Raw genomic sequence first — 25,573 nt, forward strand, 5'->3', positions numbered from 1 at the left:
CTACCTGCTGACTAGACCTGCAAACGGCTGAACCTGCAGAGATGTTCCCATAATAATGAGGAGATCACAACAAGGAAAGTCCTGAAAGTGAAAAGAAGAACAGAAAACACAAAAGAGAAGGGCAGATTAAGATTTAAGAGTTTAAAAAAAAACACCTTTACTTCTGAAGTAATATTGCATCACATCCTGTTATGGCATTCACAGTCTGGTCTGAAAGTATTCGGATAGTGACACCATTTTGTATTTTTTCCTCTGTGCACCATCACAATGGAGTTGAAATAAGACAATCAACACATGCTTATAGAGTAGACAGCTCACTTTAATTCAAGGGGTTTAATAAAAATATTGCATTAATTGTTCAGGAATTGCAGACATAGTTCCTTCATTTTCAGATGCCTTAAGTAATTGGACAAAAGACATTTAATAATTATTTTTTCCAATACAAATCATCAATTTTACATCCAGTTTTCTTCATATAAATTAGCGAGATGGAAACATGAGCATTTTAAAGTCACTGAATATGTTGTGAACTTACAGAAAATTACTGTAAAGCATTCCTGGAGTAGGCAGTTCTCAAACACTGAGTGAATGTACAAGACCGAAACCAGTGAAAGAAGTCGCCAAGGCACCCAGAAAACTCTGAAGGAGTTATAGGCTTCTATGGATGTGACTGGAGAAAGTGGGAATGGTGCAACATTTGCCAGATGCATCACCAGCTGCAGCTGGACTAATTTTACAACATGAAAACAGATCAAATCTACAGTGCATCTGGAAAGTAGTCACAACGCCTCACTTTTTCCACATTTTGTTATATTACAGCCTTATTCTATTTTTCCCCTCTCAAAATTCTACTCACAACACCCCATAATGACAACATGAATAATGTTTTTTTTTGGAGAAATTTTTTTGGAAATGTATTTAAAAAAAAAAAAGAAAGAAATCATATGTACATACGTATTCACACCCCTTTTTCAATACTTTGTTAATGCACCTTCAGCAGAATTTACAGCCTCAAGTCCTCTTGAATATGATGCCGCAAGCTTGGTGCACCTATCTTTTGGCGGTTTTGCCCATTCCTCTTTGCAGCACCTCTCAATCTCCATCAGGTTGGATGGGGAGCGTCGGAGCACAGCCATTTTCAGATCTCTCCAGAGACGTTCAATCAGATTCAGGTCTGGGCTCTGGTTGGGCCACTCAAGGACATTCACACATTCACTCCTTTAATATCTTGGCTGAGTGCTTACTGTCACTATCCTGCTAAAAGATGAACCGTCCCCCCAGTCTGAGGTGAAAAGCGCTCTGGAGCAGGTTTTCATCTAGGATGTCTCTGTATGTTCCTGCATTCATCTTTCCCTCAATCCTGACTAGTCTCCCAGTTCCTGCTGATGAAAAACATCCCCACATCATGATGCTGCCACCACCATGCTTCACTGTAGGGATGGTACCTGGTTTCCTCCAAACATGATACCTGGCATTCACGCCAAAGAGTTCAATCTTTGTCTCATCGGACAAGAGAAGTTTATTTCTTGTGGTCTGAGAGTCCCTTTTGGCAAACTCCACGTGGGCTGCTATGTGCCTTTTACTAAGGAGTGCCTTCCGTCTGGTCACTCTACCATACAGGCCTGACTGGTGGATTGCTACAGAGATGGTTGTCCTTCAAGAAGGTTCTCCTCTCTCCTCAGAAGAATGCTGGAGCTCTGACAGAGTGACCATCGGGTTCTTGGTCACGTCCCTGACTAAGGCCCGTCTCCCATGATTGCTCAGTTTAAACAGGCAGTCACCCTAAGGAAGAGTCCTGGTGGATCCAAACTTCTTCCATTTACAGATACTGGAGGCCACTGTGCTCATTGGGACGTTTCAAGCAGCAGAAATGTTTCTGTATCCTTCCCCAGATTTGTGCATGGAGACAATGCTATCTTGGAGGTCTACAGACAATTCCTGTGACTTCATGCTTGATTTGTGCTCTGACATGCACTGTCAGCCGTGGGACCTTATATGCAGACAGATGTGTGCCTTTACAAATCATGTCCAATCAACTGAATTTACCCCAGACTGACTCCAATTAAGTTGCAGTAACATCTCAAGGATGATCAGTGGAAACAGGATGCACCTGAGCTCAATGGCAAAGACTGTGAATACTTATGTACATGTGATTTCTTAGTTTCGTTTTTTGTTGTTGTTGTTTTTTATTAAATTTGCAATCATAAAAACACAACCTTTTTCACATTGTCATTATGGGGTATTGGGTGTAGAATTTTGAGAAAAAAACAAACAAACAAACAAAACAACAGAATTTCATCCATTTTGGAATAAGGCTGTAACATAACAAAATGCAGAAAAAAAGTGAAGGGCTGTGAATACTTTCCAGATGCAGTGGAGGCTGAAATCTCCCATATGTCTTCTGACAAACTGGCTGGAATATCTCGACTTCTTTTTGAGGGCCTAGATTTGATCAGTTTTGCTGTATTTAAAATCCTTCTCGATGCCATTCCACTATGACACTTACTTGCCTCAAGAAACTGGTAGTAAGTCCCTTCGGCTACTCCCTTGTTTGTACTCGGGTTTGCCACAGCAAATCGAAGGTGGACCTGTATGTTGAATTGGCAAAGGTTTTACGCTGGATGCCCTTCCTGATGCAATTACATGGAGAAATGTGGCAGGAGTGGGATTTGAACCGGGAACCTTCCGCACCGAAACCAAGAGCATTAACCACTTGGCCACCACCACTGCGTCTCAAGAAACTGGCAGTAAATTTGATTATTTGTGTTAAAAACACCCTTGATATTTTTGTTCGACTACTTATAGGTTCTAAAAATGGAGGAACTGTTTCACCCATAATTCCTAAATGGTTCCTGTGATATTTTTGTTAAACCTCTTAAGCTAAAGACAATAGTCTACCCTACAAACATATGCTAATAGTTTTATTTCCACTTGACTGCGGTCGTTTGCAGAAGCAAAATTACTAGTGTGTCACTGTCCAAATACTTACAAACTTGACTGCACTACAGAAGAAGACACCATGACTTCAATCCACCCACCGTCTTCACTGAAGTAAAGAACCGGACAGGAAGGCTCTCTCCAAAAAAGACAATATCTACACAAAGAGAAACATCAAAGAAAAATTGTTTGTAAAAGGTTTCTTCAAAAGTGCTTGACATTAGCAGGACGACACAAACATCATAATACTAGTTTTACTTTCATTCATTTAAAGAAAAATGTGTGACAAGTCATTTGGAATAGTTGCTTTTTTAAAATATTTTTTTATGTTATAGTTATGTGAGCAGACACGTGAGCCACTTGTAAGTACAATAATGCTGCATTAACATGTTGCCTGTAAGCAGCCGATAGTAAATCAGATGTTCCACTATTTTCAGTCAGATGATGACAGAAAACTACACCACGTCTGGCTGTGTGCACAAAAAAAGCACTGCAATGGCACTTGTCATCAAAAGTAAAAACATTTTCAACTTTGCAACTGCTTTAACAAGCAGAAGGCAGACAGTGAGAGATATGCATAGGTTTTGTGATTTACAGAGAGAAATAAAGCTATAACCTTACAAAAAGTTAATTTTTTAAAAGAACTATCAATGCTAAAGCTCCAGGTCAGGCACTTAAGTATGCTTGATCCAGTGTGGAAGGTTCCCGGTTCAAGGCCACGCCTGCCCTTTTTCCATGTAATGTGGAGTTGTGTCAGAAAGTGCGTCCAGAGTAAAACTTGTGCCAAATCAACATGCAGATCCACCTCGGATCTGCTGTGGCGACCCAGACTGAAAAACAGGTGAGAAGCCAGAGGGACTATCTGTCATCACAATTCTAAAAACATAACGATTTGATATCATCTACTGTCTGCAGGTGACAATGATTCTGCTACAAAGACCAGTGTGACGGTTTTTCTAAAATCAATGTGTGAATGCACTGTAAGACTTTAACAAAAATCAACTGACCTGGTTTGACCAGACTGTTGCACTTGTCACACTTTGGGATGTCATCAGAAAAGAGCTTCTCTATAAAACACAATGCAAAGGTTAAAGTGCCTATCATCCATCCATCCAGTTTCTATACCCACTTACTCCAATTAATTTACACATAGGCAGGACGCATTACAAATGTCATATTTGCGTCATTCGTGGCACATTCCTGACATTCTTAACGTGACTTAACACATCTGCATAGGTTTCTTAACAGTGCGTGTAGGTGCGTAATATTCATGGAGCATGGTTTTGGCTATCAAAAAATCTTCCATGAATGTCACGCAACACCCTCATTTTGCCTCATGTCGTGGACTTCGCAACTGAGCGTGTTGATTAGTGGTGATCCTTAACAGAGCGTGACAGCATTCGTAGTGGTTCCTGTGATGGTTCTTGAAGCCCATACTGTCATGAGTTGTTATGAATTGACACGGAAACTGTCAAGTTTTGACACAAATTGTAACGCAGCAACACATTTCACTGTGCGCCACAACTAGGGTTGGGTATCGAGAACTGGTTCTTTTCAGGTATCGTTAAGAAATGATTCAATCCACCAATATCAATAGTCTTTTTGCTTAACGATTCCCTTATCGGTCCTTCAGAGCAGCCGTTGTATTTGAGGGTGTTTGTTGGGAAAATGATCATTTCTCTATGTTGATTACAGACTCTGCAGCAGGTCTGTAATCAACCATTTCTGCAGCGCGACTCCACTTTGAAGTGTGAACCAATGAAGCAATGTTTCGATCCGCTGGCTCGTGGTTCTTTGATTCACTGCTCTTTAGAAACGGCAAGTTTGCTTCTTAACCCCTCTCAAAGCCATTAAAATATGTTAATCATGAGTCACTTTTGTGTGGATTAAAGTCACTAACTGGGACTCGTCTTGTTGCAGACAAGAAATGACAATCGTCCTCCGTTCCGTTGGCACAGCTCCAAACGCTCTCAGCTCAGATGTATGGAAAGACATTAATGCCAATAATGTCTGATAGGAAATGCTTCTGACAAAAACTACAGAGTTTGTTTATTTCTATTTATGTCCAGAGATCAAGGATCCACCATGTAGAGTTTATTTATGTCCCAAGTTTAAGGATCCAGTGACCAATTTCATATTTATTTACTTTAAGACTCAATAAAATGTTGTTGACATAGAAAACCTGTAAAGCCTACTTTTAGTACACAGAACATTCACAAGAGGTATCGATAAGGAATCGGATCGATAAGCGGAATCGATATAGATAAAATCTTATCAATACCCATACCTAGCCATGACGAATCACTCCTCTCACGTGCGCACAATTAAACCATGCTGCATCGCATTCAGTGTCTTTGCTGCAATATGTCGAAGGAAGACAGTGACGCCAAGTCGGCTAAGTCTCGTTCCAATGCTCCTCAGTGCTCTCTTGCAGGTGTTCCACCTGCTCCTGCTGTTGTGCCTGATGTTCGGGAGAACGAGCGAGAGGAGAGCCGCGTGCAGCCAGACATCTGGCTCTCTCTGTTTCCTCCTCCTCCTTTCTGCAGCACTTCATGGCACAGAGCCCAACTAAGCATGCAATCACAAAGTTCTTCTACTGTGGATTCAACTGGATTTTGAGGAGCAATCTGAAGCAAACTGTTCAGCAGCTGAAGGTAGAATGAATATGGGGGGCATGTGGAGACAATTTCCCTGATTCACAATGTGACAGACTGAGGCGCTGTTACGCGCAATAGCACGCAACAGCGCGGAACATTATTACTGACCGTGCGTAATGGTCTGTGATAATTCACCAGCGATATGTGCCATAAATCATAACGTGTGGTAACAGGTTGCAACAGTTCTTGAGGACTCCTGATGCCTCTGACCCGAATCATCACATTTGTGATCAGCGGCCAAGAATGTATATTTTTTGGCATTCGTGACTTGCCATTGTTATGTGTAAATGCAGTATAAGGGTCACGAGTGTGACTGACATATCATCTTAATAAATGTTGTATATAAAAAAGCCCTGAAAAACTCTGATTTTATTTATATGTGATGGATAATGAAAACAGTAAATATTCACACCTTTCATCCAGTCCAGGCTATACCCTGTTTTGCAACAGAAACTAACACAGTGAGATGTGTAGAACGTTCCATGAGCTTCAATTAAATCATCTCCTTCCAGCCCGGCCACACGCTCCAGAGTGTCAATATTCTAAGTGAACACACAAATACACAAGTGACACTGCAGATGGGGAAATATTTTCATGTCTTTGCTGATCAGGGGGATCTTCTAACCTGTGAGTAGCAGCGTCTCAGAAGCCCCTTGTCCTTCAGCAGCTTTATGAAATAGTGACAGATTGTTGGCTAAACACACACACACACACACACACACACACACACACACACACACACACACACACACACACACACACACACACACACACACACACACACACACACACACACACACGAAGTCAATCAGAAGAACATAACCTGCAAAACACCATATTCTAGAGTTTTCTGTCTGGATATGATTTCCTGCTGTAGCAGGTAATGTGCCATACCTTAAACTGTCCTGGATAAAGTTCCTTGGCTAATGCGAAGAATGGCTCAGGGTGTTTCTATGATTGAAAATAAAGAAACAGAGAACATTTTAGTTTGGAGACAGAGCAGACTAGCTGTGTAATCATGCAACCAATCTTTAAATGGCTGTAAGAAGGTATGACAAAAACACAAACTACATTTTGATTAGAGGTTCATGGGGCAGACAGCCTTAGCTATATCCTTTCAGAGATCTGACAGGCAAAAGTCAAGTCAAGTCAAATCTGGGAGCATGCACTAGTGCCACGCTTCGCTCCATCCATGATACCACAACTTGTGGTATCAGCATTGGGTCCTGGACAGCAACCACCCAGGCAAACAACAGCTCTATCCCCTCATCTTTACAATGACCATCACTCTGCCACAGTCAAGTGAACTGTGCCCATCCCTTTGGCCTTTTCCAGCCACTGGGGTCTTCAACACTGAGGCATCTATGTGTTGGATCATGCACAGAGAAACGCACCACATGACCAAGATGTTGAAGCTGATGCTCTTCATCTTAGTCCACCTCTGTAACTACTCATTTGACATTAAGTCATTCCAGGAGTACCTAAGGATCTCCAAAGAGATCTGGTACCAAAGACATCCAATCATCATTTTAGGTCACTGGTTAGCATGCAAGTCTCACAACCATACAGTAAGACGGGTAGAATTAGTGTGCCTAGATAGAGAGTGGCGTCAACTCAGAACATGGCACCATGTTCTGGCACTGAACTACTGAATGAACCTTTTTTTTAAATTAAAACATTAAAATTAAAATTTAAACCAGTTTTTAAAATCATTTAGCCACATACAGCAACACATCCAGGTACAGGTGCTATCAAAATAAATACAAAAATAGTTCTCAAATTTATAAAAATTTACAATTGATGGTGATTTATTTAATTCATTTAAAGCCTGATTTATGCAGCTGCAGCTCTGTAATTCAGTGTCATGCTATGACGCGCGCATACATGTCAACCCCTTTGAGAACCTGTATAACCAAGTAAGAAAATCCATAAAATCAGCACAAAATCCTTATAACCTCCAAATCGCACCAAATCAGTTTTATTACAGTACACACAGTACAGTATCACATAACTGGGTTTCTGTCCACATATTATGAGTTGCCACAATGACATTAAAGTCAGGAACATTAGTATTTCCTCCACAGTTGAATTTCAAACAATAGAGATCTAGTATTCATGCGTCAAGCTGAATTTTATAGAACTGAATGTGTCAAATTTAATTATTTTTTACAGAAACAAGAACTGTGTGTCACTAATGGAAATACATTAATAAAATCATGAAAAATAAATTGAATATAATGAACAAAATAAAACATACCTCAGAACTTCATCAAGTGTATCGAAAATCGCCTCGCCAGTGCCGATGTTGCAGACTGGCATGTCAATGATCCTCGACTTCATCCCGTGTGTTTATTAGGGATGGGTATCGAGAAGATTTTAATAGCGCTTATTCTTATCGTGCAGCCACTCTGTGGAATGGTCATCCTGCAACCGTGAGGCAGTTGGAGTCTGTGGACATTTTTAAGTCAAGCCTTAAAGCCCATTTTTATTCTCTTTCTTATGAATAGTTATCATTTTTTATCTGTTTTATTCTTTTACTTCTGTTTTTATTTATGTATTTGAATTTTTTTTTTTTTATTTATTTAATTTTTTATGCTGAACTGTTCTATATGAGGTGCCTTGAGATGGCTTTTGTTGTGATTTGGTGCTTTATAAGCCGATTAAATTGAAATTGAATTGAACAACATTTGATTTAGTCTTTTTTTTTTGTTGATTTTTTTTTTTTTATATACAGAACAAACATTTTGGAACTTAAAGAACTCAAAAGGGAGAGAGACAATGCACACCTATACTTTAAATATTGCCTGGAGGAATGGTAAAGTGACCGATGAGAGTAGAGAAGAAAAAAAAAATCTGTTGCCCTCAGTTAAGTTGTACCTCCACAAAGTCTGGTTGTAGAGGTTTAATGTATTTGACCCAGCTTGACCATAATTTAACAAAAGCAGGTTTTTTCAGCCTGATAGAGTAAGTAATCGCTTCCATTACATATATGTCATTCACTATTTTGATCCATTCAGATATGGTGGGGGGATCCAGAAGTAGCCATCGTCTTGTAATTGCTTTTTTATCAGCTGAGATCAGAATAGCAACAAGATTTTTTTTTTTTAAATTTATGTTGTTAATTTGGCCAAGGAATAGAGTTGAAAATTGGTATGGTATTTTAATCCGAAAATTTTTTGATACCGTTGTGTGGAACTCTGCCCAAAGTGGTGTTATCGTTGAACAGGCCCAAAATATATGCCAATGGTCAGCTTCAGAAGCCCCACACTGTCTCCAGCAGGCTGCATTTCCTGCTCCAAAATGAACCTTCTGCTTGGGAGTAATAAAAAAATCACATTAGACATTTCCATCTGAACTCACGCCATGAATGTGAATTTGAACATTTCCACTGAGATTCACATATGTCCAGCCAGTCATCGGGGGATATTATCATGTTTCCTTCATTCTCCTATTTCTCTTTAATGTAAGTTGTGGAGTGAGGTTTTTTTTTGTCAGAAAGCTTTTGTAAATACTACTAATGACTCCCTTAATATCAGTATTTTTGTATGCTTTTAAGAATATTATCAATAATGGATCTTGCAGATCTGTTTTGACACTAATATTATGTTCAAAGTAATTCCGCAGTTGTAGGTACCTAAAAAAGTCGGAGTTGTCAAGCTGAAACTCAATCTTCAATTTATGAAAATCTTTCAATTTTCTGCTTTCTGTGAGGGAGTGAAATGTGGTAACTCCTTTTGAAATCCAAAGTTTAAAAGTGTTATCCATTGAATTAGGCTTAAATCCAGGATCGAACGCACACCATTGTATTATTTGTATTTTGTTATCTAATTGATATTCTTTTTTCACTTTACTCAAGATTTTTAATTGAGTTTTAATCCATGGATTCGAGATGTCTTTGATATGATAATCTAAACTTGAGTGGGCCAACACTGCCTGTATAGAGGGTTTCATAATTGAAAGTTCTATATCTTTCCATCGAGCATAAAATTTTAAGGAACACATATTTAAAAGTGGTTTTATTTGAGCTGCGTAAAAAATATCCTTTAAAATACGGTAAGGCCATGCCTCCCTCTCCCTTTTGGTAATTGTTGCATTTTATGTTTAATCCTGGGCCTTTTTCCCTGCCAGATAAACCTTGAAATAATTTTATCCAGTTCTGAAAAATCTTTTTCAGTAATTTCCACTGGAAGTGATTGGAACAGAAAAAGATATCGTGGGAGTATGTTCATCTTTACACTTTCAATTCTGTGACCAATACTAAGGAAAGATACTGTGTTCCATCTCTTGATATCATCTTTAATTTTTGTTAATAAGGGATCATAGTTTATTTTTGCTAGTGAAAAAATATCTTTGTTAAAATGAATTCCTAATTATTTTAATAATTGTTGATCCCAGTTAAGAGTGTATTTATCTCTAAGTTGTTTTGAGGGTGAAAAATTAAATGTAAGCAGTTGGGTTTTTTGTATGTTTAATTTATAACCTGAGTATTGACCATACTTATGTAATAACTTTATCACTTCTGGGAGTGTATTATTTGGGCCCGATAAATAAATTAGTACATTGTCGGCGTATAAGGCAACTTTATGCTCTTCTTGATTTATAGTTATACCTTTGATGCTTTCTGTTTGTCTTAACCACTGTGCTAGAGGGTCTATGTATAATGCAAACAGGATCGGTGATGACCCGCAGCCTTGCCTCGCGCCACGCTGAAGGATCTAGTAAGATAACCATTAATTTTAATTTCAGCAGAAGGTTCACTGTACAATGTACGGATAACGTTAACAAAATTAGAATGTATACCAAATCGCTCCAGCACTTTATACAGAAAAGCCCAGTTGACTGAATCAAATGCTTTTTCCACGTCAAGGCTCACTAAGAGGGCCTCAAGACTATTATGTTGAATGTGATTTAAAATATGTAATGAGCTTCTGATATCTATCTTTTACCCAAAATACTTGTGAATAATTTATAATCAACATTTAGGACCAAAATCGGCCTGTATGAACCACACTCCGACCGGTCCTTGCCTTCCTTTGGGATGACAGAGATAACCGCTTCTTTCCATGAAGATGGCATTTTTGATTTTTTAAAAACTGTATTGTTTGCTTTGAGAAGACATGGCATAAGCTCCTTTCTAAATGCTTTATACCAGTCTGGAGGATATTTTATTGAGTCTTAAAGTAAATAAATATAAAATTGGTCACCGGATCCTTAAATTTTGGACATAATAAACTCTACATGGTGGATCCTTGATCTCTGGACATAAATAGGAATAAACAAAATCTGTATTTTTTGTCAAAAGCATTTCCTTTCAGACATTTTGGCATGAATGTCTTTCCATATATCTGAGCTGAGCTCTTACAGCTGGCTGTGCTGTATGTCAGCATCAGTTTAATTCAAAAAGAACGCAGGACGTCTCATTTTGGGAAGAAAAAAAAAAACGTTTTAGTCAACTGTAGTTTATTTTCTGGATTACAGCATTTGGAAAGAGGTGTCATTTTATTTAAAGAGGCAATTTTGTGTCAACAGAACGGAGGACGATTCTCATTTCTTGACTACAACATGACAAGAGTCCCAGTTAGTGACTTTAATCCACACAAAAGTGACTCACGATATTTTAATGGCTTTGAGAGGAGTTAAGAAACGGACTTGCCGTTTCTGAAGAGCAGCGAATCAAAGAACCACGAGCCAGTGGTTCGAAGCATTGTTTCAATGGCTCACGCATCAAAGTGGAGTCGCGCTGCAGAAACGGTTGATTACAGACCCGCTGCAGACCAAACCCTGAATATCCGTAAGACTTCATTTGTACGTCCGTATGACTCTGAAACTCATAAAAATCCATATAATTTACGGACAATCCGTATAGGTTGACATGTATGCGCGCGGGACAGTATTAAAGTTCTCCGTCTCTGGACTATGCTTTTTTCTGGACCAATATGACCCTCAACAAGCTTTTCTTTCTACAATTATGACCTCCAAATGAAAGGTAAGCTGAACAATTTCCTCTTTTATCGACTTTGTGCTGTAAAGTTGTGGACTTTTCTGATCCATTTGTAATCAGCGCGCACTGCAAAAACTATTAAAATATGATGGCAGACCAAGGAAAAATTTGTTGTACAAAATCCATTATACGAGGTCTGTGAGAAAACTATCCAACCTTTTTATTTCTTTCAAAAACTATATGGATTTGAATCATGTGCGCTTGCATCAGACAAGCTTGAACCTTCGTGCGCATGCGTGAGTTTTTTCACGCCTGTCGGTTGCGTCATTCGCCTGTGGGCAGGCTTTGAGTGAGCACTGGTCCACCCTCCTCGTCATATTTTTATTGTCAGTGAAATGGCTGAGAGGCTGCCGCTTTGCTCCATGAAATTTTTTTCAGAAACTTTAGAGACAGCCAGTTGGAAACCATTCAAAAGATTCAGATGGATTTCGGTGAAGATTCTGTCGGTTTCACACGGATTAAGGAGTGTTAAAACCTTTTAAAAGACGGCCCACAGCGGCGGAGGGCGCGCGGCGCACTGAGCGGCCATCGACAGGCTGGAATGACCAGATCATTTCTAAACCGAACGCTGTGTTGATCCGGGACATCGTGTGACTACCACAGAAATGGCAATAGAGCTGGACATAGCACTTTTGCGGCACATTCCACTGTTACAGGAGATTTTGTAATGAAAGATGTGCGGAGGATTTCGCGCGTCGGCACGGAGCCGCTCATTGCGCGCAACAAAAAAAAAAAAACACCTCCGTGTTGGAAGCCATTCAGAAGATTCAGACGGCTTTTGATGGCTTTTCAGTCGAGTGAGTATCCGAGAAATTGTTTAACAGCTGGACATGTTCCAACTTGTCCTGTGAGACTTCCAACACAGAGGTGTTGTTTGTCCAGCGGCTGTGAGCGGCTGCGTCCCGACGCGCGAATCCGTCCGCACGTCTTTCATTACAAAATCTCCTGTAACAGTGGAATGTGCCGATAAAGTGCTGATCCCGACCTCTTCTGAAACTTCTCACATGACGTCCTGCATCAACAGAGCCTTAAATTTGGAAGTGATCTGCTCGTTCCAGCCTGTCGATGGCCATTCGGGGTGTGGTGCGCCCTCCGCCGCCGTGGGCCGTTTTTAATCCAGTTTTAATGGTCCTTAATCCGTGTGATACCGACAGAATCTTCACCGAAATCCATCTGAATCTTTCGAATGGTTTCCAACTGGCTGTCTCTAACAGTTTCTGAAAAAAAATTGATGGAGCAAAGCGGCAGCCTCTCAGCCATTTCACTGACAATAAAAATCCGACGAGGGGGGTGGACCAGTGCTCACTCAAAGCCTGCCCACAGGCGAATGACGCAACCGACAGGCGTGAAAAAACTCACGCATGGTTCAAGCTTGTCTGATGCAAGCGCACATGATTCAAATCCATATAAGTTTTTGAAAAAAATAAAAAGGTTGGATACTTTTCTCACAGACCTCGTATACAATGTTTATTACCATACACGGAAAACAATACAAAAACTTTGGGACTTTTTTGGTCCGGTGACTGTGAATATCCGGTTTATACGATGACGGTTTAGGTGAGTTTTACTGTACATGGGACCGAACAATAAATTTATCTCTCAAAGCTTTGACGATGATGTTGTTTCCATCCCACACAGCTGATTTTATTTTCCCAGATTTTGCTTCTGTTTGGATCTGAAGGGAATGTGTACATCTTGAAGTCGTTGTTGTGTTTATTTGTGCCTCCAAATGCACAACAACCCAATCTCTCAATGGCCAAGGACGAGGATTTTGAACACACCTTAAAATAATCTATCTGGAAGATGGCCTCTGGGTAGGGTAGGTTGTATTTCTGCAGGTTTGCATATAGGCCTGTTCCTGGAGAGCGGAAATCAGGAATCCCAGCCGCTGCACATTTAAAAAAACAATAAGTGACTGAAGTTACTCAGATTATTTTATTTGTTGTGATAGTAAAGTCGATACACTCACATGTGGATATTCCTGCTCCCACCATGCAGATGATGTTTTTACCTGTATGGATGTGGCTCAAAGATTACAAAATTACTGCATTTCTAACAGCAGGCTTGTAAGAAAAATAATGGTAAAAAAATCATAATAAATAAATCCACTGTGACCCTACTTGAGCAATCATGGAAGAGCTGAATGGATGTGGCACAACAAGCAGAAGACTTACATTTGCCACTCAGGATGTATCGGGCTACTCCTTCCAGAGTCAGTTCATCCAGAACTTTTTCTGCTGAACCTAAACCAAGAGTGCTGGAGAAGAGGTGCCGCAGGAAGTCCACTGACAGACACAATTGGAGAAAACAATTAGTTAATTAACCCAGTTAGGACAGAAAACTCACATCAAACTTAATTCTAAAGTACTTCACAAATATGTTTCTATGCAACACAGCAGGCTGTACTTATTTTGATAAAATGCAAACTTTCTGTTCACTGAATTGAATAAAGCAAATATTTAATGGAAATGGACAAAATACACAACAGCACTTACACACCACCTAAAGAAAGTCATTTTAAACACAGTCGGAAGTAAAGTTTGATGTTTTATAAAATGCTTAAAAAGACACATCCATGAAAATAACCACACAAATGAAAATTCAAATAATTTACTACTACTACTACTAATAATAATAATAATTATAACAATAATAATTATAATCATAATAATAAACAATCTAATAAATAGATAATATATAATAAAAAACTACAAATATAATAATATAATAAACAATAATAATAAAAATAATGTACACAACAATAATTTTACATTGTGTCTGAAAATCATTCCACAGACTAATGTATAATATGCCAGATGTTCCAAATAACCACTATAAATGTGCATCATTAAAATAAAAAAAACCCAAAACAAAACAAGATTATCAGCACCATGGACATGCACTTCATGTTTTCACATACTGTCTGCGTCTTCTCCAGCTTCTTCACTGCTGTCATCAGATTGCTCCTACCAAGGAAAAGTAACAGTTACAGGTGAAACAACTGATAAACCATTCAACTGGTCAACAAAAATTAGCATATTTTAACAACGTGACAAAAATGACTGGCAGGCAGATTTGTCAAACGGTCTTGTATGTGCAGGGTACATTCCCTCTCAAATCTGACAATCATTTCTGAAAATGTTCTGTGCACTTAAGGGATTGGAGCAAGCCTGTAACTGCTGAGGAACCTTGCAAATTATCATTCATTCTCTGCTGCTTTTCCAGGTCTGGGTCATGGTGGCAGCAGACCAAGCTCATCCCACATTTCCCTATCTTCAGCCAAATCCTCTAACACTTCCTGGGAGATTGTGAGGTGCCCCCAACCCAGCTGCATGTATGGGTCTTCATTGGGGCTTCCTTCCATTTGGACATGCCTGGAAGGCATCCTTAGGGAGATGACCAGGGGTATCCTCACCAAATGCCCACACCACCTCAGCTGGCTCCCTTCGATGTGAGGGAAGAAGTGGCTCTACTCTGAGACCCCCCCCTGGATATTCAAGCTTCTCAACCTGCCCCTCAGTGAAAATCAATATAGCTGAAGAAGGAACCCATTTCCACTGTTTTTATGTGTGACCTTGTTCTTTCGGTCATTACCCAAAGATCATGACCATAAGTGAGGACAGGAGCGTACATCGGCTGGCAAATCGACAGTCTCACCTTCTGACTCAGCTACTTCTACACCACGATGGTCCGGTGTCACGAACTGAGATTACCCCATACCCGATTTTTTATATTAGCTATCTGTGCATGCGAGATAAACAGGAAGTTTGTTCTGCACTGAGTTTACTTTTTCTGTGTAGTCTAATCAGGTCAAATGTTAATAAATTCTGATCTAATCTCTTAATGACACTGCTTCCCAGAACGTATTTAGGAATACTTGGACAGGTTTTAAATCAAATGAACAGGTGAGGTATTTTTCTTCATAAATTGAAACCAGCCTCAGTCCTTTGTCAAACGTTCTTAATACTAAGGCTAAGCATATCATTCTCAGTTTATTGAAAGCAACGACTGAATGTACCCCCTGCCCCCCAAAGGAACTGTTCTATCCCCCTTCCTTTTCACCGTTTACACTGAGTCATGTCATCTACAGAAATTATCTGATGACACAACCATACGTTGGGTGTGTGGAAAATGGCCAGAAGGATGAGTATAGGGACCCGGTTGACTACTTTGTGAGGTGGTGTGAGAATCACCTGTGGCCAAGACGAAGGAGATGGTGGTGGATTTCAGGAAGAACAAGACACTAATATATTTGCCTCTGGTAGACCTGTGGTCTCTGAACTAAAAAGCCTATACTATTTATCTATTGCCCTCCATGTAACAATATATGCCTTATAACACCATTGCTCCCTATTTAACACACACTCTTAAACTGTGAGATTGGATCTACTGCACTTCTGTGTGTTTCTACCTCAGTTTTTCTTATTGTTTTATTTTTATCTTTTTGGGGTACCTGGCTGCTGTGACAACTGAAATTTCCCTTCAGAGATTAATAAAGCTAGCTAGCTAGCTAGCTAGCTATCTAGCTAGCTAGCTATCTAGCTAGCTAGCTAGCTATCTAGCTAGCTAGCTAGCTATCTAGCTAGCTAGCTAGCTAGCTAGCTATCTATCTATCTATCTATCTATCTATCTATCTATCTATCTATCTATCTATCTATCTATCTATCTATCTATCTATCTATCTATCTATCTATCTATCTATCTATCTATCTATCTATCTATCTATCTATCTATCTATCTATCTATCTATCTATCTATCTATCTATCTATCTATCTATCTATCTATCTATCTATCTATCTATCTATCTATCTATCTATCTATCTATCTATCTATCTATCTATCTATCTATCTATCTACCTACCTACCTACAGTGGAGTAAAAAGTATTTAGTCAGTCTCTGATTGTGCAAGTTCTCCTACTTAGAAGGATGAGAGAGGTCTGTAATTTTCAACATAGGTACACTTTAACTGTGAGAGACAAATGAGAAAAAAAAATCCACAAAATCACACTGTATGATGTTTTGTAAATTATGGTGGAAAATAAGTATTTGATCAATAACAAAAGTTCAACTCAGTACTTTGTAACATAATCTTTGTTGGCAATGACAGAGGTCAAATGTTTCCTGTAAGTCTTCACCAGGTTTGCACACACTGTAGCTGGTATTTTGGCCCATTCCTCCATGCAGATCTCCTCTAGAGCAGTGCTATTTTGGGGCTGTCGCTGAGCAACATGGACTTTCAACTCCCTCCACAAATTTTCTATGGGGTCGAGGTCTGGAGACTGGCTAGGCCACTCCAGGACCTTGAAATGCTTTTTACCGAGCAACTCCTTCGTTGCCCGAGCAGTGTGTTTGGGATCATTGTCATGCTGGACGACCCAGCCATGTTGCATCTTCAATGCTCTCACTGATAGGAGGTTTTGGCTTAAAATCTCATGATACATGGCCCCGTTCATTCTTCCCTTAACACGGATCAGTCGTCCTGTCCCCTTTGCAGAAAAACAGCCCCAAAGCATGATGTTTCCACCCCCATGCTTCACAGTAGATATGGTGTTCTTGGGATGCAACTCAGCATTCTTCTTCCTCCAAACACGGCGAGTTGAGGTTTTACCAAAATGTTCTATTTTGGTTTCATCTGACCACATGATATTCTCCCAATCCTCTTCTGGATCATCCATATGCTCTCTGGCAAACTTCAGACGGGCCTGGACATATAATGGCTTAAGCAGGGGACACGCCTGGCACTGCAGGATTTGAGTCCCTCTCTGCATAGTGCGTAGCCTTTGTTACTTTGGTCCCAGCTCTCTGCAGGTCATTCCTCAGGTCCCTTCATGTAGTTCTGGGATTTTGTTCACCGTTTTCATGATCATTTTGACGCCACGGGATGAAATCTTGCATGGAGCCCCAGATCGAGAGAGGTTATTAATGGTCTTGTATGTCTTCCATTTTCTTACAGTTGCTACCACAGTTGATTTATTCACACCAACCTGCTTGACTATTGTAGACTCACTCTTCCCAGCCTGGTGCACATCTACAATTTTCTTCCTGGTGTCCTTTGACAGCTCTTTGTTCTTGGCCATGGTTGAGTTTGGATTCTGACTGGTTGAGGCTGTGGATAGGTGTCTTTTATCCAGATAACAAGTTCCAACAGATCCCATTAATACACGTTAACAGGTGGAGGACAGACGAGCTTCTTAAAGAAGAAGTTACAGGTCTGTGAGAGCCAGAAATCTTGCTTGTTTGTGGGTGACCAAATACTTATTTTCCACCATAATTTACAAATAAATTCTTTAAAAATCCTACAATGTGATTTTCTGGATTCTTTTTTTCCTCATTTGTCTCTCATAATTGAAGTGTACCTATGATGAAAATTACAGACCTCTCATCTTTCTAAGTAGATGAACTTGCACAATCAGGGACTGACTAAATACTTTTTGCCCCACTGTATCTATCTATCTATCTATCTATCTATCTATCTATTCTGTCCGCACAAAGAACGCCTAAACTCAGTACAGAGCAAACTTAATACTTAATATACTTTATACTTGTACTTAATTTAAGATACTTAAATTCTTCCACTTGGGGCAATAACTCTAGCCTGACCCAGCAGGGCAATCCACCCTTTTCTGACAGAGGACCAGGGTAATAGTTTTAATTTTTCTGAACAATGCTTTTGCTTTGTGAACAGGGGTCTGCACACTTCCGGAAATGTTGTGCTGTTGCAAAATTCCGATGTGATCCAGGTCCACTTCACATACTGCACAACAGATACAAGAAACTTTGCCTGAAAGGGCAGGTTAAATGGAGGGGCTGGATGAGAAAAGTGAATAATTATGATGACTTGTGAATATGTCCCTGCTCAAGAGCACAGGGATGACGTTACCTTCAAATCCTCTCAACGGGATCCACTGCAAGAACTTTATACTCAGAGAAAAATCATTTATCACCAATTTTATGACGTATACCATTAAGGTAGTGTATATTTTGACGGATATGGCAAACATACACCTAGCGATATCTGACTGGATCTCCTCACTGATTGGCTAGTTCAAATGATGTCATCGTAGAGGGCATTTCAACATGGTGGCGCCCTCGGCATTGAGTATTGGTGCTAATTTTTCATTTTTAAATGCAGCTTTGGGTGCCATAAAGTCATTTGAATCAGAACAGAAAATCAACTACTGGCGGAAGGATTCATGCACGCTAAAAGCAGCTCAAAAACGTGGCATAGCTGTGCCCGAAATTATTTCCACCATGTGGCGAAAATTATTTCCACCGTGCCCAAAATTATTTCTACCGCCGCACTCAAAATTATGTCCACCAGCGCTTTTCGCCACGTGATGGAAATAATTTTGGACACGGTGGAAATAATTTTTGCAGTCTTGGTAATTTTCTGTGTAGGGCGGGGATGATAAACAACTTATTATTTTTTTTATTTGGCCTCAAGTGGCCTCATTTTGTGTAGCTAACATGATAAAACATTCAAAATGCCATGGTAAGCAGAAATAATCTCTTTGAAATCTGTGTTTTCCAAAACCTGCAAATTCAAGACAGAATAAAAATGATAATACATAAGTCCACATCGGCACGTGTTTATCCTGTTTTTTCTCTGTCAGTGTCATGTCTGCAAAACTATCGATCAGTCCACCCCTGAAAATAGTGAATGGTAAAATATGCCAATTTTCAATAACGAAAATCACTAATATCAAGCTACTATCATGAATGTGAAATAAGGACAGCTGAAACTCCGATCGCCTCGTTCCGTCGTGAATAAATTTAGACGGCCGGCAAAACAGAGCAAGCTGCGTACGGTGAAATATCTTTAAGTTCCCGCCTGACCGTGGCCGTTCCATCGTGAATAAATTTAGACAGCCGGTGTTGTGCCAAATTCAGCACCCCTGTCATGAAAAGCACCCCCTTCGTGGGATCGCGCATTTGAACCTCGTCGCCTTAAACTCACATTTAACAGCACAGATATACAGCTTGCGCCGAAAAAATGTACACAAATCAATGATTCTTATTCTATATCACGTTGTCTCCAGATACGTGGGAGTGAAAAGAATATGTTCATATTTACGAGCAGTAATTGTCTGCTTTTGTTTAGTCGGAATGAAGCATCTGCTATTATCATATTTATTTTATGACGTTAACATCACACATGATGGTGTTTGTTTGTGTTTATTTGTTAAAATGATTTTAATTTTATTCACTGATGTTATTTTTTATATTTTAGAAGTGCCCCTGAAATTGCAATTGAAATTGACATCAAAAGACAGCAAGATACAATAGAACTCTTATCCATGGATTGCAAGTTTGAATAAACATGCCCTTACATGCTAAATGTCTGTTATTAGATGCTTTATTAATCTCTTTCAGGGAGGAACAGTTAGCTCTTTATTAATGTGCATACTTGTCTCAACATTTAGTTAAATATGTAACTTGATGTTTGTAAATATTCAGCTAAATGTGTAAATGGGTGATTCTTTAACTACGGGCACTATTGGCCTTGTAAATGTAATTTCCACCACACCATTGCCTTACAATATAAAGCGCCATGGGGCAACTGTTTGTTGTGATTTGGCGCTATATACATGTGCTCTGATGTCACTGTTTATCTCCACAGAAACTACCCAAACAATCTTTCATACAAACTGTTTAAAGGGACATTACAGTGTTGTGGTGGAAATTACAGCAATAGTGTGGGACAACTACATTTTGTTTAAAAAAAAAATCACAACAGTTGTATGACATTGAATACCCCAATTATGTTTTGATTATTTACTGATATTTTATTCAGAGATATTTTAAAACATTAGAAAAAATGTTTCTTTACCATTCATTTTTATCATTGAAGATCAAAAGTCTGGGTGTGGGACAAGCACAAAACGGCAATATTTGCATATAATGATGCTGAAAAAAGGTGAAAAAGTCATCATAGACTACTAGAACAAATTTCTTAACACACTTTCATTGTAAAGATAACTATAAAAGTGTGAAATTTCCCCTTTTTTCTGTTTTTCATACAATATGATCAAAGGACATAATAAGTGCCTGTAGTCTAAGAATCACCCAAATACTGAGCATTAACTAAGCTAAAAAAAAGTTTTAGGTTTGACAGAAATGTGACACTGTAGTGTTTTCTTTTTTTTCTCCACAATTTTTGGTCTTCATCTGTGGGTCAAAAGAAAATGTAAACTGAAATGTTACCAGCATTAAATGAAATCAAATGTGATTCAGCTGTAAAACTGAAGCTGTATATCTGTGCTGTTAAATGTGAGTTTAAGGCGACAAGGTTCAAATGTGCGTTCCCGCGAAGGGGGTGCTTTTCACAACAGGGGTGCTGAATTCGGCACAACACCGGCAAAACAGCGCAAGCCAAGTATGGCAAAATATCGTCCAGTTCAACTTTGCTGTACTGTGAGAAATCTTGGAGTCATTTTTGATCAGGATGTGTCCTTCAATGCGCATATTAAGCAAATATGTAGGACTGCCTTTTTGCATTTGCGCAATATCTCTAAAATTAAAAAGGTCTTGTCTCAGAGTGATGCTGAAAAACTAATTCATGCATTTATTTCCTCTAGGCTGGACTATTGTAATTCATTATTATCAGGTTGTCCTAAAAGTTCCCTGAAAAGCCTTCAGTTAATTCAAAATGCTGCAGCTAGAGTACTGACAGGGACTAGAAGGAGAGAGCATATCTCACCCATATTGGCCTCTCTTCATTGACTTCCTGTTAATTCTAGAATAGAATTTAAATTTCTTCTTCTTACTTATAAGGTTTTGAATAATCAGGTCCCATCTTATCTTAGGGACCTCATAGTACCATATCACCCCAATAGAGCACTTCGCTCTCAGACTGCAGGCTTACTTGTAGTTCCTAGGGTTTGTAAGAGTAGAATGGGAGGCAGAGCCTTCAGCTTTCAGGCTCCTCTCCTGTGGAACCAGCTCCCAATTCGGATCAGGGAGACAGACACCCTCTCTACTTTTTAGATTAGGCTTAAAACTTTCCTTTTTGCTAAAGCTTATACGGTTCAGGTGACCCTGAACCATCCCTTAGTTATGCTGCTATAGACTTAGACTGCTGGGGGTTTCCCATGATGCACTGAGTGTTTCTTTCTCTGTTTGCTCTGTATGCACCACTCTGCATTTAATCATTAGTGATTGATCTCTGCTGTCTTCCACAGCATGTCTTTTTCCTGATTCTCTCCCCTCAGCCCCAACCAGTCCCAGCAGAAGACTGCTCCTCCCTGAGCCTGGTTCTGCTGGAGGTTTCTTCCTGTTAAAAGGGAGTTTTTTTTTTCCTTCCCACTGTCACCAAGTGCTTGCTCACAGGGGGTCGTTTTGACCGTTGGGGTTTTTCTGTATTTATTACATGGCTTTTGCCTTACAATATAAAGCGCCTTGGGGCAACTGTTTGTTGTGATTTGGCGCTATATAAATAAAATTGATTTGATTTCACTATTCGCAGGGTAAGACTGGTGGCAAAACTTGGAACTACTTGTATAAACAAACATACTGCATTCAAGATGTCTTAACTTTTCGATTTTTTTTTTTCGACCGTGTCCGTAACGATCATTTCAGTATTCGCACGGCAAGACTCTGGTGGCAAAAGCCCGACAATAGCTCTCATTTAATGCAGTATGTTTGTTTATACAAGTAGTTCCAAGTTTATTTAATGCAGTATGTTTGTTTATACAAGTAGTTCCAAGTTTATTTAATGCAGTATGTTTGTTTATACAAGTAGTTCCAAGTTTTACCACCAGAGTCTTGCCGTGCGAATAGCCAAATGAGAGCTGGACACGGCGGCCGTGCGAATACCCACTTCCGACAAACAAACACAATCACACCCCACTCGCACACCTACGGAGAATTTAAAGATTCCAATCCACCTAACCCGCATGTCTTTGGATGTTGGAGGAAACCCACGCAAACACGGGGAGAACAACACTGCCTCCAATTAAACCAAACTAACAAAATTAATGATAATTCGTAGCCTCTTTATAATCGAACACTGAGCCGCAAATACACTGGGTGTTCTGTCACAAGTTTTTCCAACCTCTGTTTCAGGGGTAACCGCCTCCTTGTCTTCTCTTTTGGTATGTTCTGGAAATACAAAATTAATGACAACTTGTCAAGCTCAACATTTCACGATGAAACAAAAAGTGTTGTTCCAGCGTTAGCTGTGCAGCGCACCGTGCGAATGCCAACACATTCAGTTTGAAAATGTCCTACCTGATGTATCAGACATTTATTCGTCTGACAAGACCCTCCAGCCACAAGGGTCCGAATGACAATCGATTCAAAACCCAAAATTTTAACAAATTGTCCTCGGGTATAGCTACACAACTAGCCCAAGCAGCTGTTGTCCGTCAAAAATGACGTCCGTGTTTGTTGTGACACACGTTCCTTCGAAAGAATGGTTCCCACAAAGCTACACACCACTCCCGTGCCGTTTTGCTAGCATATGTAGAGAATATTTGAGGTACAACATTAAAAACGGGATCAGTACCAGTGGACTAGCTTATTCTTTTCAAAGAAAAGCAGTCAGTGGTGGTAATAACGTGTTATGAGCGGTTATTACGCACATGAAACGCAGCGCAGTCTCCTTCAGTCTTCAGTCCAGACGGTGTTTCTTCTTCGTGATCAGTCTGATGGGTTTCCAGCATCACACTGGATTATAGGCTTGAGGATTAACAACTTCCCATACTTAGTCACACTGTTAACCAGTCAGGTCCATAAGTACTTGGACAAACTTTTTTTGTGCTTTTACAGGGGCAGATCTACATTTCAGGAGCATGCCCCCCCTTAAAATAAAAATCTGTTGCCTTTTTCCTGCATTCTAAAGCAATCTGGGAAGTTAGATTACTGACTCCAGTCATCGTGTTTAATACACAATTTTAATTTAAACTGGAAATGTTACAATTCTGCATGCAGCAACCTTCATCAATCAGTGATTGTTTTGTGGCATGCAAGGTGTTGTTTGGACATAATTTACCAAGTCAGTGGCCACATCTAGGTTAATCCTGTTCATACGCAAATGTCAGCTGCTTATATTGTATTTCCTGCCTTAAGGCCCACTGACACTTACACGACTTTGATGTACGTACTTGCGCACAGTGTCATGCAGGAGAGGAAACTCGTTTTTAACGGGTGCAGACTGAACATGAGTCGTCGGCGCATGCAGTTGCGCAAAGAGAATTTTGAAATGTTCAAAAAAACTTTCACGCATAAATATCATGAACATGGCGCAATCTGCTCCGATCGCCTACGTGCAGCTCGACAAGTGGAGTAAAGAAATGAACAGAGCGACTGGTTGCATCAGCGCACCGCATCAGAGTGCAGCTGGTCTGAACGATTATAACAAGATGTTAAATCTGCCACAAACATACTTTTACAGCTGCACACAAGAAGGAAAGAACATGCAGCTGTTTTACCAAGCCATGACAATGTAAAGATGATAATTACCTTTGTAGATGGCTCCAAATGCTTTCTCCAGCATGTTCGGTGCACGGGTGAACAGCTCCGGCTGGAGCGGCCCTCTGTGATTCAGTATTAGAGCCATTAGAAATTAGAGCCATTTTCAGCAGCCAACTTGCAGAGAAAATGATTAATCTGCTATGAAATCATTATTTTATATATGCAGCATCCAGTTCCAGTGCTCAGTGCTTGGCAGTCGGTGGAACAAAGCACGGCGTCCAGCTGGGAACACAGCGGGACGACGTGCGTGCATCAAAGTCGTGCAAGTGTCAGGGGGCCTTTACACATGTTGATGAACCAAACCTGCATATGTTAAACCTGTTCGCATGTAAATGTCAAACACTCCAGGTTACACTGCGCTCCTTACCTGACATGTTAATGAGCCAAGGTGCACATCTATTTTCCCAGCAGGTCCCCTGCCGGGCGATGTTCTATATTGATTGTTTTCAATCATGTCTTGATAATGTGTATGCAAACTTTGATCACTCACTGCATTGTGCCAAGCACAGATAACCGTCTGCACCTGCTGTTTATGTAATCATTGGCCAGTGTTTCACTGCCAAGCCCCCTTGTATGAAGCTGGGACGAGTCCTATATAAGTTTGTGTGCCTGTAAAGTTTTCAGTTTTTACTTTTGTGTGAATAAAGGACACGCTATACATGTTAGACTGTAGAAATCATCTCTCTTCATTTCATCAGACTCAATTTCTACAGTTTAATGAAAGACTTTTCCCACAATTTATCACTTTAGTCAGTTGCACGTGAAGAGGGGGAGGGCATTACAAACTCTATCATGCACTGAGAATAATTACCCTGTGTACCAGATTTGTATATTTGCTGTCTGCGCATGTGTGTTCTATACTGAGTTTACCCTTTCTGTGTGTGGACTAAAATCAGGTTTAGTGTGAATAAATTGTTATCTTCATGAAAAATAGGAAGGTTTTTCAGTACTGAATTTACCCTTTCTGTGTGTGGACCAAAATCAAGTTTACAGGTGGGTTATTTTTCTCAACTGAAGCCAGCTCTCAGTTCTTTCCGCAAACAGATAGTGAATATACAGATCTGGTATGGGGGTCATATCAGTATGTGACACCCCTAAATCTGTCACTGTTACACCACCACAATGGTGTTGAATGAAACAATCAAGCTGTACCTGTAACAGACTTTGAGTGGGCAGTTTGTCTTCTCTGGTGAGATTCAAACCCATTCTTACACCGTCTGCCTGCTTTGAAATGCCTTTTATTTCATAAACTGGCTGCCTGCCACATTCTTCCTTTGTGTTAGCATTGGATGATCCACAGAAAAATGTGACGCAGAGTTCTGGTTTTGTGCTGCTTCCTAAGTGGACTTTGCGCTGCCAGAGGAAATGCTGTGGAGCCGGACAGCAGGATCCCGCTGAGTGGAGCAAGATGCTTCATGCAGAGCCAAAGTGAAGCAGAGTGCATGTGGAGGGGAGCACCCGTCCCCAGGGACAACACAGGAGACAACCGCCGAACATCTCAC

The 25,573-nt window shown here is 40.0% G+C and overlaps 1 protein-coding gene across 2 annotated transcripts in view; it reads right to left on the reverse strand.

Annotated features, from left to right (window-relative positions):
• sirt2 (sirtuin 2 (silent mating type information regulation 2, homolog) 2 (S. cerevisiae)) overlaps positions 1 to 22,998 on the reverse strand; it is a 39,620-nt gene extending 16,622 nt beyond the window's left edge. Inside the window, exons 1-12 of one of the 2 annotated variants that reach the window (XM_034167859.1) lie at positions 22,827 to 22,998; positions 22,651 to 22,697; positions 14,516 to 14,555; positions 13,770 to 13,880; positions 13,565 to 13,606; positions 13,377 to 13,483; positions 6,489 to 6,545; positions 6,220 to 6,288; positions 6,007 to 6,136; positions 3,945 to 4,004; positions 3,039 to 3,094; positions 5 to 81 (exon numbers count right to left, since the gene is read on the reverse strand). In XM_034167859.1, coding sequence (XP_034023750.1) covers positions 5 to 81; positions 3,039 to 3,094; positions 3,945 to 4,004; positions 6,007 to 6,136; positions 6,220 to 6,288; positions 6,489 to 6,545; positions 13,377 to 13,483; positions 13,565 to 13,606; positions 13,770 to 13,880; positions 14,516 to 14,555; positions 22,651 to 22,697; positions 22,827 to 22,842 — 812 coding nt within the window. In that variant the 5' untranslated portion in view covers positions 22,843 to 22,998. Of the gene's footprint in view, positions 1 to 4; positions 82 to 3,038; positions 3,095 to 3,944; positions 4,005 to 6,006; positions 6,137 to 6,219; positions 6,289 to 6,488; positions 6,546 to 13,376; positions 13,484 to 13,564; positions 13,607 to 13,769; positions 13,881 to 14,515; positions 14,562 to 22,650; positions 22,698 to 22,826 lie in introns of both variants that reach the window. The other variant, XM_034167858.1, reaches the window with a different exon arrangement.
• Positions 22,999 to 25,573: the final 2,575 nt, after the last annotated feature.

This window comes from Thalassophryne amazonica, chromosome 4 (genome assembly GCF_902500255.1).
Source record: "Thalassophryne amazonica chromosome 4, fThaAma1.1, whole genome shotgun sequence".
NCBI lineage: Eukaryota > Metazoa > Chordata > Actinopteri > Batrachoidiformes > Batrachoididae > Thalassophryne > Thalassophryne amazonica.